This window comes from Hippoglossus hippoglossus, chromosome 6 (genome assembly GCF_009819705.1).
Source record: "Hippoglossus hippoglossus isolate fHipHip1 chromosome 6, fHipHip1.pri, whole genome shotgun sequence".
Classification (NCBI taxonomy): Eukaryota; Metazoa; Chordata; class Actinopteri; order Pleuronectiformes; family Pleuronectidae; genus Hippoglossus; species Hippoglossus hippoglossus.
In genome coordinates this window covers 4,926,135-4,941,708 of record NC_047156.1, presented here as the reverse complement: position 1 = coordinate 4,941,708, position 15,574 = coordinate 4,926,135, and the positions used below count along the sequence as shown (strand labels likewise).

General features: G+C 43.9%; 1 protein-coding gene across 2 annotated transcripts in view; it reads left to right on the top strand.

The window, feature by feature from the left end:
- ccnd2a (cyclin D2, a) overlaps positions 1-15,574 on the top strand; it is a 146,608-nt gene that overhangs the window by 117,287 nt on the left and 13,747 nt on the right. Inside the window, exons 1-3 of one of the 2 annotated variants that reach the window (XM_034589134.1) lie at positions 6,810-7,278; positions 8,679-8,894; positions 12,058-12,217. In XM_034589134.1, the coding sequence (XP_034445025.1) occupies positions 7,084-7,278; positions 8,679-8,894; positions 12,058-12,217 (571 nt within the window). In that variant the 5' untranslated portion in view covers positions 6,810-7,083. Of the gene's footprint in view, positions 1-6,809; positions 7,279-8,678; positions 8,895-12,057; positions 12,218-15,574 lie in introns of those variants that run through there. The other variant, XM_034589136.1, reaches the window with a different exon arrangement.

Genomic DNA, 15,574 nt, shown 5'->3' with positions numbered 1-15,574 from the left:
TTGGAGGATTGATATCTATGAGTGTGTGAAATGTGGTGCAGCTTGCGGGGCTGTTGGACCTTGACGGAGGTTTTGCAATCTACCACCTCTCGAGTAATTAGTGGGACAATGACTTACCTGGTGTTTTTTTTATTATCTGCAGTGTTGCTGGGTCAATTTTCTTTGTTTTTTCCTCTTAAAATGAGAAAAAGTTCTTCTTTCCTCATACACACGCTTTTTACACTTTGTTTACAGAGACTCGTTTTGCATGGTGGAGCACAAAGATCCAGAGTTTTGTGTTTACAACTTGTTTGTGTTCTTATCTGCCTCAAAAGCACCCGGGGTGACTTCACGTAATCTTCTGAGTATTTTCACTCAAGATACGAATGCAAAGCTTTGAATTCTTCGTTGTGTGTAATGAATACGATGAGTGGATCGTCACAGAAATTAGGAGCTTGTCCAGAGATGTCTTGTGGAGCCGTTGTGCCATGTGGAGATAGATGTTTGCTTCTGATGCTGTTAACAAGGCTTCTTACTCCCTGAAATTGTTGCTCTGACTTTTATATAAATAAAAATGTTTTTCAAGCTAAATTAATGAGAAGAAATCGAGGGTTAATCACACAAATATGAACAACACAGTCTGTGTGTTATCCTCACAGCCTTTGAGAGCAAGTTGAATGTCTGTTAACACCACCGCACTCAGTGGATGCTTCTCGACCAGAGGCTCTGAGAAGGCATCGTACCTGAGGAAGACGTCTGGAGGGGCCCTCACCTCTCCCCGGCATCACACAGCCAACGTTAAGACGTCAAACGACAACAATTAAGACCTTGTTCTTCACTTCTTCCTTCTTTCTCGTGCTTCCCCTTGTTTCTTTTCCAGCTAATGAGATAAGGGCACGTCTCAAAGAATTCGGGGAGGACGTGTTTGCGTAAAGAATTTCTGAGGGAGTCTGAGGGAAGTCTGCAGGGCGAGCACTCCATGCCAAAGCTGCATTGTTGTAACATCAGTCATGGATGGGGGAGAAATCCCACAGGTGGTTAGTGTGGAGATGTCAGGGACGAGCTTCACGGCACTGCTGCAAACACTCAGGTTTAAAACAACCCAGGGGGGGGGGCTGCTCTCAACAGAGCAGGTAAAAAAAACAACCAGTGATTTCACGGTGATTTGGAGAAAGTGGCATCGACCACATCCGCTCCACAGATGCTTAGGATCAGGTGGGAACTTTGCAGATGTGCAAAAAGCTCACGTCTCTGTCATTAAACCAATCTAGAAGCTAATAGGCTATTGTCTCATGATGAATTATCCACTGGGGCAAACGAGCAGTAATTTCGGGGCTTCCAGGGTAAACGGCAGGTTTTTGGGCCAAAAATCTTCTTGATAGTTTCCGTTATCACACAAATCGAATGTTTCTTCACACACAACACAAACAGAGATACTTTTACGAAGCCTGCTCAAACGTGGTTGGAGAGAAGATCATCAAGCAAACCTTTTCAAAAGCAGGCTGAGGATTGTTTAGCTGTTTTTTGGCGTGATTGTGTTTCTGTCTTTGTGTTTGATTGGAACAAAACAGCAGCGTGTGATGGGTCTTCTTCATTGAATGTTGAAATTACAGAAATCGCTGAATTTCTGTAGACATTGTCGTGTGGTAGTGTTTTTTTCTTATCCCGGATGTTTGGTCGTATAGATTCACAGTTTATAACCATTCAAATTTGAAGTTACCAAAGTGTAACACTTGCAGATTTTGCATCTAACGACTGAAACACGTTATTTTATTTTTTTTATTCTACATTTGACCAAAAATAAACTGTTTGTGCTGTTTGAAACTTTTCGGTTGGAGATTATTTTAAGTTTTGCATGAAGTCTGTTGTTTTTAAAATATATGTTTGTCACGGACGAGTAGGTTTTTCTCTGCGTTGTTGTTGTCTGGCGAACACATCTGCAGCTCAACCACAGAAAAATACAGCAAAGATGGGGAAATGTGAGCGTGATAAACAAATGGCCGCCACCACACACGGTGCTTCTCCTGATCGAACTGGAAGCAGCTGAAAACTGTTTTCTGCTTTGTGTATTTTTGGGGTTTTCTTTGCCACACATGTCGCAGCACACTGATGAGACTATGTTGCTGCTGTTGGATGTTGCTCTCCCAGATTCCTCCATGTTTTTTTCTGTGTCTGTGGCTGTATTCACCTGGCAGGAAGTGACACGAGAAGTTTATTGAGAAAGTTGAATTCTTTAGATCGTAGCTGGGGCAAAGAGGGAGGAGGAGGCTGGATGTTGGTGTCAGGGCTGTTGAAGCCATTTCACCTGCTGTGTGAATAAACTCCCTCCATGTGAAAACTGCTTATTATCTGACAACGTGAACACCTCCATTATGTTTGTGCACATGAAGACATATTTTTGAAGTTTAAAAAAATCAATCATTTATTAATTAAATTCGTTTTTTTCCTCCAATGTTTCCCACCGTCCACAACATCACTCTGCACGTCTTCTATTTTTAATTCAATAATAATACATTTTATATGTTTATATCCTCTAAATAAAGAGGAAATCCAGCAGGTTTTTCATCAGGAAAATTAGGAAATGAGCTGATTTGAATTCTAAGAATGAAATGTTTCATTTTATTTATGTAATTTTCTCGTAAATAATTAAATCTCTGAATTAATTTCCGTACATCACTCGGTTCTTCTGCCCTTCAACAGTAATCTGATAGAGATTGAGGCTTAATACCTTTATGAAAAATCTTGCAAAAATTATTCCAAACAGCATCTGTCATAAAAACGAGGATTATATCCAAGAACATTTTAAACACAGCTAAATAAACAATTAATACATAATTCAAACTGAACAGACACAGGTGGAATTTCACATAAACTCTCTTTGTAACTTGAAATCTCTTTATCAATTGTATTTATTTGAATTCCTAAAAGAAGCTTTATGGTGAGTTTGATCATATTAGATAATAATAACATAAAATAATGTTTTAATTTAATTTATTCCTTTTTAAAAAGAGCTGTATTTCCTGCCTGACAGTTGCTGACCTGCTGATGCAGGTGTGTTGTTTTCACTTTGTGTTCTGAGCTGTTTTCTGTTCACATTGCTGAAGAGATATTATCTATTTAAACCAGTTTAACTACAGTTTGGAAAAACTGTGGTTTTAAAAAAAGAAAGAAAAGAAACCTTCATTGTCTCTTCTTGTTTATTTTAGTTTCATGTTCAGGTTCATGAAGATTATAGAAAAACCTAGAACTCTGCTTTGTGTGATTACTGCTCATTTAAATAAGACATTTTAACATTTAGTATTATACAACATTTTACATGTAAAATGCTGTATTTGGGTTTTGTTTTTAGTGATTAAAAAATATGAGATTTTCCTCTTTTGTTTCTGGGGGAATTAGAATCGTCAAGGTGCCTGTCACACTCATATAAACTCCAGTGTGCAGCCATGAAGCTGTTTAATTCAGGGTTTTATTACTCAAACACACACTCAGACCTGATGCTGTCATTTCACGACTGTTTCTGCCTCAGCAGGAGTCTGATAAATTCCCCCTCCGACACTTCTCTTGTCTCATCTGGGACATTTTGTGCTCATTTTCTGGGCAGCAAAAGAAGAAGAAGAAGAAATACAACACATCAGCATCGTCGTCTGCAGTTTCTGGTCTTCGCATCGGTGATTTAAACCGTGAAAGGTGCGGTGATGGCGACAATGAGTCACTGCTCGATCCTCACTGCAAAAAGTGCTCACCCTCACTATTTCAGTCGTGTTTTTATATTTGATTTAATTTGATTTTAAAGCGGAAACATCTACAAATATGACTTAATAAACCTGCTTGTTTCCAATGCATTTATTTATTATTTATTTCCAATGATCAGTCCTTAAAGCAGTGTTGAGGAAAAGGCGAATAACTACACTGTTCTCTATTAAATAGGCTTTTTGATTGGCTGCAGGTTCGCTGACTCCTCTCATCCTCTCTGGTGGTTTAAAAACAAAACAAAACAATAAGATTTAAAGGCTCTTAACTGCATAAAATAATTTGTCCCGACAGATATTTCTTGCAGTGTGCAGCGTCGGAAGTTTCACTTCACTCATGATTCACCGCCCCCTCCTCAGCCTACCTTTCATTGTGAATAGGGTCGTAACTTGTGAACGGTACTAACCCGTGGGGTGTGTTCCGATTTTATTGTGATATGGTAATTGAATGCTTCCGGGGACGAAATGCGTTTGTGCTGCTGCTGCTGCTGCTGCTGCTGCGTCTCGTTCCTCTCACAGGAGTCGCTGGCGTCACTGCTGCGCACACAGAAACAACTGCGGGTTAATATCTGTAGAAGACAAGTTGCGCTATTAAACTTTGACACATGGACACTTGGGTGTGAGTTTGTGTGAAGGATTTAAAATGTGTTTAGTTGGAGATAAAGTTATTGATTTAAAAGAGGAACAACTCAGAGCTGCTGCTTTTTCATCTTTCACTTGTTGCGCTTTTTTTTTTTTAAATACTTTTTTTGGGGAGCTAGATTTAAAGATTCCATCCATGTGCAGTGTGCAGGCGGATGATGATGATTATGCAGACGAGACCTGCGATTTTGTTTAACTTTAAATTACTTGTTTTATTCTGCAACAAAGAGAATGTGACCAATACTGACATGGAACTGTGATTATAAGTTGTCTTTTGTGCGTAATTACGCATCCATGGTGAGCTGGTGGCACCTGATGCTGTTGGATAAGAGGTTTTAGGAGCACCTGCATCTCCACCGCAGCTCCCTTACTTTCTTTCTCCCTTCTTTCTCCCTTCTTTCTTTCTTTCTTTCTTTCTTTCCTTCTTTCTTTGTTTCTCATCAGAAATGACACAGCTCTTACTTTTGATCAAGTTCAGATCTTTTTTTCTCCTAGTAGCTCACCATGTAGAAATATGATCATTTAAGCTTAAAAGATGATTTATACATTTTACATGTTGCTACATCCTATGAGTGAAACCCCCTATTGCAGTTATTAATTTCAATCCACAATAAAGTAGAGAAATCTATGTTTTACCAACTCAGAGCATGTGAATTAAAGATTGAAATAAAAAATTGTTTCACCTAAAATTCAAATGATTTGATGAATTTTCTTGACCCAGGATCCTGGTTGATCTCATCCTATGTGTTTGTTTCAAGATGCTGACACTTGTTGATCATGCGGAAACAACAAAGTCTCTCTCCTGCTTAAAGTTTTTATTTTATTTTTTAAAACTAAAAATTGAGTCAAGACTTCATGAGCAAGACTTCATGAACCCTCAGTCCTGCGTGATGCCACTCAAGACGCCCTGATAGGCTGCTTGGGCTTCAACAGCGACACCCATTAAAGAGAGAGAGAGACTGATAAATGACCAGAGAGAGCGAGAGAGAGAGAGAGAGAGAGGGAGGAAGGTATAGAAGAAGTCTGCCCAGTAACAATCGCACAGCCGCGGTGGAGCGCTGAGGAACCATTGGCTCCTGCGCACAGACACACAGGGAGGAGGAAACAACTTAGACTGGAGGAGAAAAAAAAAAAAAAAAAAACTTTAAAGAGACATTTCCCCCACTTTTTCTCACAAGCACAGCTATACAACCAACGAGCCTCGGATGGAAATTAACAGCTCTAAAGCTCTGAGGATTTTACAGTCCCGCAGTCTTCCCCTCATGCACTTCAGTCTTGTTTCATTCAAGGCTCCGGGTCTTTGAAGTTGACTAAGAATAGCAGAGGGATTAGCATATTTACCCATGCAGATTCTCTTTGTGCCTGCAATGTGAGGCTAAATCATTTGGCAGTCATTTTTTTAATTATCTGCTCATTTACTTACACTCTGAGTTTCCACCTGCTTTGGTCCAATTTTTTTTTACAATTTTTTCCCTAAAGGGTAGAAAAGATGATTTATAGCAGGAATATTGTTTTTGTGCTAAAAAAAAAACCAAACCCAACGATCAACGTATGTTGTCTTTACGAGAAGATTATGAAGAAGAAGAAAAAGTTCAACACCGCCTCAAATTTCCTAGAAAGCTATCTCACCAACCACAAGCAGTTAGAGGCAGCTATTAAAAAAAATGGTCGACAAAACGTGTGTGCGTGTGGGTGTGTGTGTCTGTATGTGCGTGTGTGTGTGTGTGGCCTCTGTAAGTTAACATGCAGCCTTTATGGCCACATCCAGTATCTACATGCGTCATCCTCAGCGCAGGTTCATTGAGTCCATTGGAAAAAAAAAACTAAAAACTCTCTCAGACAAGTTGTTTGAATCAGAAATCAATACTAATTAATCACTTTCTTTGTATTGATCTTTTTTCTGCCAAACTAATATTCAGTTTGATTCACAAGGGACACTTGTTGCACTATTTGGAGTAAAGTGGGCTCATTGTAGCGCGTAACAGCTGTAAATGTGCGCAATTATGAACCAGACAGACATTTATTTATACTGTGTTATTACATAAGTGACAATATCATATGATCATCATCTTATCACAATCAAGATTCAGAAATAAGTGCAAACAAAACACAGAAAACATCTCTTCAACCTGACAGCATCATACTTTCACTAAACCCTTATCAGCTGGATATATTTGATACATCCAAACAAATGATAACATTTGTTTATTTGATCCCAATTCAGTCCTTAAATGTGCGTAAAAGTCCTGTTAAACTCGACGTAAGTTGGTATTTTTCTTGTGCCATATCCCCCCTTTGTGTTGTTGCGTCTGCGTTTGGTGAGAGTTTGCAATGAAACAAGTTTATAGAAAAGTTGCCTCGCATGCCTGAGTGGAAGGAAGAGGAGTGAGAGCAGCGTGTTGCGTCTGGTCTATACAGAGGTAATGAAGTGAATTGCGTCAGTGGCGCACGCTGGGCAGGCTTGAAATGCATGCGCCTGCCGGAGCCAGGCGGATGAAAGTAGAGGCGCACTGTGGGGAGAGAGGAAAAAGTTCTCAACAAGGAGAGGCAGGACTACTCTGACGGAGCCCCTGCAGTCTCACTTTCTTATGCCTCTAATACACTTTCCCTGCCATCCCTTTCTTTGCGTTTTTAACTCCGCCGCACCGCTTTCCGCCGCCGCCGAGAGAGAAATCCGACTTTTTTCTACTTAAGTGAAAGCACCAGCGGCACCATGGAGCTGCTCTGCCTCGAAATGGACACCGTCATACGAGCTCGTCCCGATCCCAACCTCCTGTGCGATGACAGGGTCCTGCAGAGCTTGTTGACCATCGAGGAGAGGTTTCTACCCCAATATTCCTATTTCAAAGGCGTCCAGAAAGACATCCAGCCGTTCATGAGGAGGATGTTGGCTACTTGGATGTTGGAGGTACACACCGAGACACCCGAGTGCTGACAAGCCTTATACAGGCTTATTATTTCCGTGCTCGACTTCTTTAAGCCTCCTGACTTGTTGCCTTTGCTGCTTTGCTGAGCTCGGTTTGCATTTTACGGACAACACGTCTCGCTCCCAGCTCTGGTTTCTCACTGTTTATTCCTCGTTTGACGCGTCGTTTTCTCGAGTTTTTTTTTTTTTTGTCGTACCACGTTTAAAGTCCGCTCGCGAGCACTGCGTTTTCTGAAAGCTCGAGAAATCCGCGACACCGCCGAATTTCTTTTAAATGCCCCCCCGGCCGCGTGCGCCAGCTGCGTGTTGATTCTTTAATGTTATTATTTTACTTAGGGCTGAATATTTCCATGCACACGTATGCACTCCCCGATGCGCTGCTGCCTTGCGCTACTCCATCGCCATGTTGGTTTTTTACAGGAGCGCTCGTGGCTTTAAACGGGACTTTACTGTGTCATAAACGCAATAACAGCACCCGAAGCCCGTCGGCATTGACAGAGGAGGCTCCTGGGTGTCCGCGGAATATAGAAATGATCGCAAAAAGCCTTGCGAACATTTTACGCATCTATTTTAAGTGTCGGAAGGGGCGAGGGCCTTATCGCTCGTCTTGCTCTTCCCCCCGTCGCATCGCCTCACTCTGGAATTGTGTTCGATTCTTGTCCCCTGATCGAGTATTTCTGATCGACACCCGCGTGTAAACATTCCCCGGGCTTCGATCTTTATTTTCATGTCAATATTATTCCGGTGCGACGCACTGGAGATTTTTAATTAATTTTTTAAATGAACATATCGGCTCGGCGGTGACGCACGCCACACCAACCTCTCGCTACTCGTCTTATATTTTGACATTTTATCCATATTTACGGCGCGTGCATTTGGATAGGAATTGTCGGGTATGATGTGGAAAGGACCAATGAACATTATGATGTGAAAAAAACCGCCGTGGATAATTTATTTGTATTTTTAATTATTTTATGAAAATATGACGAATGAAAAAAAGTGTGTTTCCGTGTGCTGCGCTGTCGGGGTGTTTTTGGCTTCGGCTGATTGTGACTTGAATTCATTTCTTAGTCAGTGAACTGCAGGAATGTGACTCTATTGACAGTTTGTGTCCCAGACTTATTTCATTCTTTGTGAAATAATGTATTTCGATTTAATTCATGATGTCGCAACCGATTAGGGCTGGGCGCAAAATCTTGGCCGGGCCCCAACTATGTGTGTCATTGAATTTATACGCGCTCTTTATGTATTTAGACGTTTGTTTCGTTGTGTCATAAAGGTTTTATATACTTTTCAAGTGCTGGGAAATAAAGGAAGGTCACTGCAGGATGGGCTGCTGCGCGCAGATGCTAAACTATTGCTGCATTGTCTCTTTTATTCAGGTCTGTGAGGAGCAGAAGTGCGAGGAAGAAGTTTTTCCCTTGGCCATGAACTACTTGGACAGATTTTTAGCCGTGGTACCCACCAAAAAGTGCAACCTGCAGCTGCTGGGCGCAGTCTGCATGTTCCTCGCATCCAAATTGAAAGAGACTCGTCCACTAACTGCAGAGAAGCTTTGCATCTACACAGATAACTCCATCAGACCTCAAGAGCTGCTGGTAAGCAACATTTGCCTCAAAAGGTTTTGTGCACAAAAACGTCACAGTGGCACCTCTTAGGGTTCATGATGTCATCCCCAAGACAAGGTTTAGTTCCATGACATGTTTCTGCATCATGTTTACTTTAGAGTCAACAGGTTTTTTATTGCATTTGATTTTGAGGTAATAAAATGTGTTTATTTAACAATTGAGCTGAGAACATCTCAGTCCAAACACCAGAGCTGGTCTGGTTTTCTCCGAATGTGTCGTTCAGTCTCCGGCTCTGCTCCACGCCGTCATCAAAGATCCGAGAAAAAAGCAGGAGCCCCTCAGTGAATTGTCCCACAAGGGCTCTCTTCACTGTACAGGACCCTCTGGACTTTACAGTACTCATCCAGTCTGTGCAGTGGTCTCCATCGCCATCTGGTGGCAGATATTTGCACAGAGCAACGAGGTCAGCTTGAACTCCAGCCAAAGTTCTGACTCTGTTCCTGTCAGCGAGAGAGAGACACAAGAGAAATTCAAGTTTGCCTTTTACAGTTTAACTTTCATCCCAAAATAACCGCACACGTTTCTGATGTTTGTGTCACGCTGCTCTTACTTCTGACACATTATTCGACGCATAGGTTACAGCATGTGCACATGTACATAACTGATGATGCAGGGCAGAGCAACATAAATGTCATTCCTCTCTGTCCTATTTATTTGATAAGGCCGCTCTGGCCTGATAACACCAGCTGCTTTCACCAGCGCAAACCGATTAATTAACTGGGTTTCACATCAGATAAGTATTTCCCCGCTGCGCTTGCGGTGCTACACAAACATTCCTCGGTAAACAACAACCAATCCCACCCATGTTGTGAAAGAGGCCACATATTATGATTCAGACGTGGCTGATGTTTGCAGGCCTGCCTCGCTGCCTGACTGGCGGGCGGCTCTCTGCCCGCCGCCACGCTGATTGCTGCAGCGTGGCCTTCCCCCCCCAAAGTTCTTCACGAGCTTCTGTTGGTTTTGTTGGATAATTTTCTGGAATGTATTTTCTGCTTGAGAATATCGTGTCAGATTTAATTTGCCCCCGTCTGCCGAGCGAAGGGTTCAATAGTCAGCGGACTGGTCAGTCAGAGGGGTTGACGGGTAAAAGGGGACCATTTGAAAAACCCAAAGCGGCATATGGTTGACCTGAGGTGGAGGTCATGTACAGCAGCGTGTAGCCTGCTGCTGCACTCAGACAACCGAGTGCGTCCTACCTTTATGCTCCCTCTGCAGACAAAGCCCTCAGTCCTTGAACCGGTTTGCTGAGGCCTCCGCTCAGTGTTTCTGTATAAGGCAGTATTTTGGCTGACATGCAGATACAGGAAACAGAGATCAGCTGCTCAGGGCATGTGATCGCTTTTTTTTTTTTTGGTGTGTTTTTTTTTTTTTTTTCTCATCTTTGGTAACAATTTCTTGTAAAGAGAACCGCAATGTTACAAAGAAGGTGTGACCAGAGGAAGGCAAGTAGCAGAAGGAAGTGGGTGCCTGCCTGCCACTCTGTCAGCACAGAGCCTGTGTTGCAAGGTTTGTCACAGCAGCCCTCGCTGTATTGAATCTTGCTCGCCGGCACCGATTGAAAAGGCTGTTTGAGAGGCAGGAGGCAGCCATGATGCATGACAGCGGCCGCAGTCGACAAACCGCTGCTGGCCGTTGGGAGATTTGCATACGATCGAATAATCGAATCTCCGAGATACTTGTTGCCCTGTTCAAACCGATCAGATGATTGTTTCACCCTCAAGTCAAAAGGGCTTTAGTTTTCTTACTTCCTCCCATATGAGTAGTTTAAATTTTAAAAAACCCAAACTCCTCCCATGTGTCCACGTCACTGACATTGAGGAGAGAAATCAGACGAGGCAAAAAAAAAAAAAAGAAAAGGTCACTTTGAGCTTGAGCTGGTAGCAGGGTCCACGGCAGCCATGTTGAATTGTCTCATGACTGAGTCCATGTGGTCTCTCTCTCTCTCTCTCTCTCTCTCTCTCTCTCTCTCTCTCTCTCTCTCTGAGAGGGAAAATGAGGAGCATCCATAGTCCCGGTCACAAGGCTGCAGTCCGGAACCAAACCACCACATTTATTTCCCAAATTAGTCACCGACTCTTCCGTTGATCACCTCTGCTGAGAAGTGAAAGTACAACAATGCACCGAGAGAAGAGGACGCCACACCTATAGCTCCCCCCCCCCACCCCCACCCCCACCCAACCTCACACCGACACTCATCTCACAGCACATTTTTCCCAGGAGACCCACATTAAAATGATTTGTGACGTTTAGAGCGGTTAATGCAGGCAAATTCGATAACACAGGGAGTTGAGTCATGTTTGATTTGAAGCCCTTTAATGTGAAATGTTCCCCGAGGATTGTGTTTCCCCTGAGAAACAGGTTGTAAATGATTTAGAATAAAGTCTTGATCTTTTATTTGGCTCTTGACGTTGTTTATGTAAGTTGAGCGTAAGACGTAAAGGCTGAACCAAAAGGGCACGGACAGAATTTTTTTAGTGAAACACAGGATGCAATAAAGGAAATAATCACATTCACCGTTGTTGCGCACAATGAAGGGTTTTTATAATTTAAATGAATCATAGATTGAGCAAAGAGATTAAATACTGTTTTAACTTTTTAAGATAACAGGGGTTTACTGCTGATCCTGCTCAACAAGCACAGCCTTCCTATCCATATTCACTGTACACACACACACACACACACACACACACACACACACACACACACACACACACACACACACACACACACACACTGTAGAACCTCTGGTGGGCCTCTTTAGGAAAGTCCCCAGATGCCAGACAGACAGACGGGGGAGGGAGGCAGTGTTGTGAGGTCACCTGAGTTGGTGGCGCTGCTGGTGTTTCTCTGTCCCAGGCCTGGCCAAGCAGACGCTAATGTAATAACAATAATGCTTAACCCCCACACCCTCGCCACTGTACAGGGGCCCCCGGGGGCCCACAGTGTCACATTCACACACTTTTAGGCCGCAGTCTTGAACAGCTGTGCCTAGAACTGCCCCAGTATGTAAATATGTGGTCGTACTTTGTGTCACTTAAACACTCTCAGTCCTTTTTCTCATTTTCGGTCAACTCTCTCTGCTCTCCCCCTCCCTCCCTCCCTCCCTCCCTCCCTCCCCCCTCCCTCTCTCCAGGAATGGGAACTGGTGGTGTTGGGGAAGTTGAAGTGGAACTTGGCAGCGGTGACGCCGAACGACTTCATTGAGCACATTGTGAGGAGGCTGCCGCTGCCTGAGGATAAGCTGGCACTTATACGCAAACATGTCCAGACCTTCATCGCCCTCTGTGCCACAGGTAGGACGCAATCGGAGCTAACAGAACATTTGTGTTGTGTGTCCTGACGAGCAATCGAGAAAAAGATGACCGCACGGAGTCAAATCTTATTTCTGCAACGTATCAAAAGCCCTCCTCGCTCCATAACATGCGGCAACAGCTCAGTGTGCGGAGGTGTGCTGTGGGCCAGTCACGGCCCGCAGTAACTCAAGTGAGATGCATTACCTCCAGGGGGAAAATATTCTGCATAAGAAAAGCATGTGTCATGGAAGACATTTAAGCGTCAGACTCTTAGGTTCTGATGTCCATCATCTGTCTTCTCGCGGGCTGGTATGTGGTCATGTTTTAGAGGCATATCAGTGGCTTGCAGAGCATCCAGTAACACTTCAAAGCAGATTCTGCCTGGTTGAGGGGCATTCCCATGTCGCACAGGGTCGAGAAGAGGAATGGACAGGGGCGGAGGCAGGAGGGCCATTGTCTCTCGGCTCTTGAGGGGAATTGTTCCCTCAAGATCAAACATCCAGAGAGTCGTGGGAGGAACGAGGAGCCCTTAACATGATCCGAGGAGACGGCCCGGTGGAGGCAGGGGAAGACGCAGGAGAGAACAGAGGAGTTCGGGGAGAGCCAGAGGAACGTATTGTTTTTGCACGGGCAATTCTAAGGCATGTCATGTTTTCATATCTCTCCTGCCCCCACCTTCCCCGCACCTCCACCATCTTCTCACGCCTCCCCGCCCTACAGCTGGAGGACATGATAGCTTTCCCATGTTGAGTTCCCATGTTGGGATTCTCTATAGGGCAGGTTTCTCCTGTTTGCGACACCTCGTTCAAAGATACAAACAAGTTTGGTGGAGTGCTGTGAAAACTGGCGCCTCAACCAGCCCTTTAGCATCCATAAGTATTTATTTATTACTATAAGGCTTTTGTCTCTTCTCCCTTTCTGAGTGACTCCCCATCATCAACACCCCCATGTTTCTGAAACGCTCCAACAACAACCCTTCATGGGAAAACGGCTCCTTGCGCTGACATCATTCACAGGAGTGTGTGTAGATGAATAGATACAAGGGAGGCGACAGGTATTTAAAACATAAAGCGATGGAATCCCCTGCTCTGATTGTGCAATCGATATGACAGGGTGAGAAAAAACGCCTCCTCTCCAGATCTGTTTTTTCTTTTTTCTTTTCGTTCTCTCGTGCCAGCGGAATAATGTGTGGAATGGCAGCGTGTCTGTGATCGGACCTATTCCCAAAGCAACATTGTGAAAGACTCAGCATGCACTTTGTCCTTAATTGCTTCAATGAGGCAGTGGAAATAAATTTATGAGCCGCCCAGAGTCGTCCTCCTGACATTGTGTTTTAGAGGGGAGACTTTCTGGAGTTAGCTCTGGATTAGCAACAGGTCATTTGTCTGTGCATGCTCTCCTCAGACCTGTATCCAGGCAAACGGAGAGTGAGGGCAAGGCGGAGAGAGAGAGAGCGAGAGCGTGAGTGAGTCAACAATTTGATGCATCTGAACATCGCTGGGAATTCGAAACCTTGTTTGTGGAACGTTCCCAGCCGTAAATCTCCGGGGTTATCTGCTGAGAATCCTCCTCGAGCGGAGCCGAGAAGGTAAAGTCACGGCAGAAGGAGCAGATCTCTCAGGAGGATTTACATTTGCAAGACGTTTGACAACGGGTCACCTGTGGCCTTCCTATTTCATGCAGTCCATTCAAACCACCACCCACCACTACTCCCACCACCGCTGCCCCTATACTGAAAAAGAAAACACGCATAAAACCACGGCTCTCTGTTTTCTGGGGAACAAGAGAGAGACGAGGAGAAGTGGAGAATAAGGCCTCTCATTCCTAATGGCTCCTCTCTTTTGATGAAACAGTTCCGTTCGAGCCACTCGGTGGGATTTTGTCAGGTGGCGCAGGCTGGCTCTGTATTAATTAATAACATTGGCTGGTCCATTCACGACTATGCAAATGGCTCGGGGGGCTCAGCTAGAGGCTGAGAGAAAGGAGACAAAAGGCTCGGCCCTTACATTTCATATGCAGAGCCATGCGAGGGTCAGCGCTGCGGGGCCACTTGATAGGAAACACCAGCGCTTCCCTCAGGCAGGCCGCCGGATAATAGCCCAGAAACAAGCTCATTAAGGGAGATTATGAACCTCCATTCCTACACACAGACACCAAGCACTCCGAGCTTCCTCTTCTATTATTATTCAATTGAGGTAAAGTGGGAGAATGGATGGGGTGCATGGGGCAGACAGATGCACCCCAACCTGTCTTCTGCAGTTATTGAGCTCCGTCTTCGTGCCATATTGGCAGGGATTATAGTTTTTTAAAATATATATACCAACTCCAATAGCGCTCCCTGTAATGGTATGCATGGAATGGTGACAATGGATTTCGAAGTTGATCAAAAGAAAATTCTGGATTGGGGCCAACGCCTCTGTCCAAGGGAGAGTCAATTGTCGTGGAAGACACAAAGAGCGTTTTGATACAAGTCTGGATGTAAATAATAGAGTCGTTTAAGTAACCGAGTACCTTTATCTGTGGAAAATAATTTTTTTTCTGGAATGTGGAAGTCTCTCTGGGTTGTGATTAACTGGTTAGTTTTTTTTTCCCGAGACAAACTAATGATTCACCAGCTAACAAACATGAGAGAGGTCAAGCTTTGCCTTATGGCTTCACTTTCACTCTTGGATATTTGTAACATCTTTGCCCTGGAACGAGCTATTTGCCCTTATTGTGCAGCATATTACAGTAAATCGTATTTACTAAATGAGGGAGCAGTTTGTATAAACCCTGCTCTTCTCAACTTTCACACAGTTGGTGCCTGGAATCATATTCTCGTGCCCACTGCAGAAACACAGTTTATTTCACTGTTTGGTCGGTTATACAACCCAAAAAACCCAAGAGTTATATGTTGGATCACATGTTGAAATACACTTCATCCCCTGAATTTCATTTTTATTGCAGAACAATGAAGAAGTACACAGCTGTCATAAGAGATTTGCCTAATGTTAAAATTTGTCTGTTCAGTTTTTTTTTTCCTCGTATCCCCCAAAGCTTTCCAAGTCATGCGCCCAAACTTCAGGAAGGGAACATGCCCATTTTTATGCAACAGTGACCACTCAGATGTTCAGAAGTGACTCATGCATTGAGGATGTTAAGTTTCACTGGTCCGAAGGCAGGAATGCTCCGCGTTGCTTCCTCTCCAAGCGGCTGCTGCTGCTGCGGAGAATCCCCTCCAGGCTCCGCTCGGCGTTCTGGAGACGAATGATTCATCTTCAGATGTGGTCAATGAAAAATTCTTTACTGGTGTTTGTTTACATAAAAGCCCCTTCATGTTCGATGAGTCAGAACCCCGACAAATTGGCCACTTGCTCC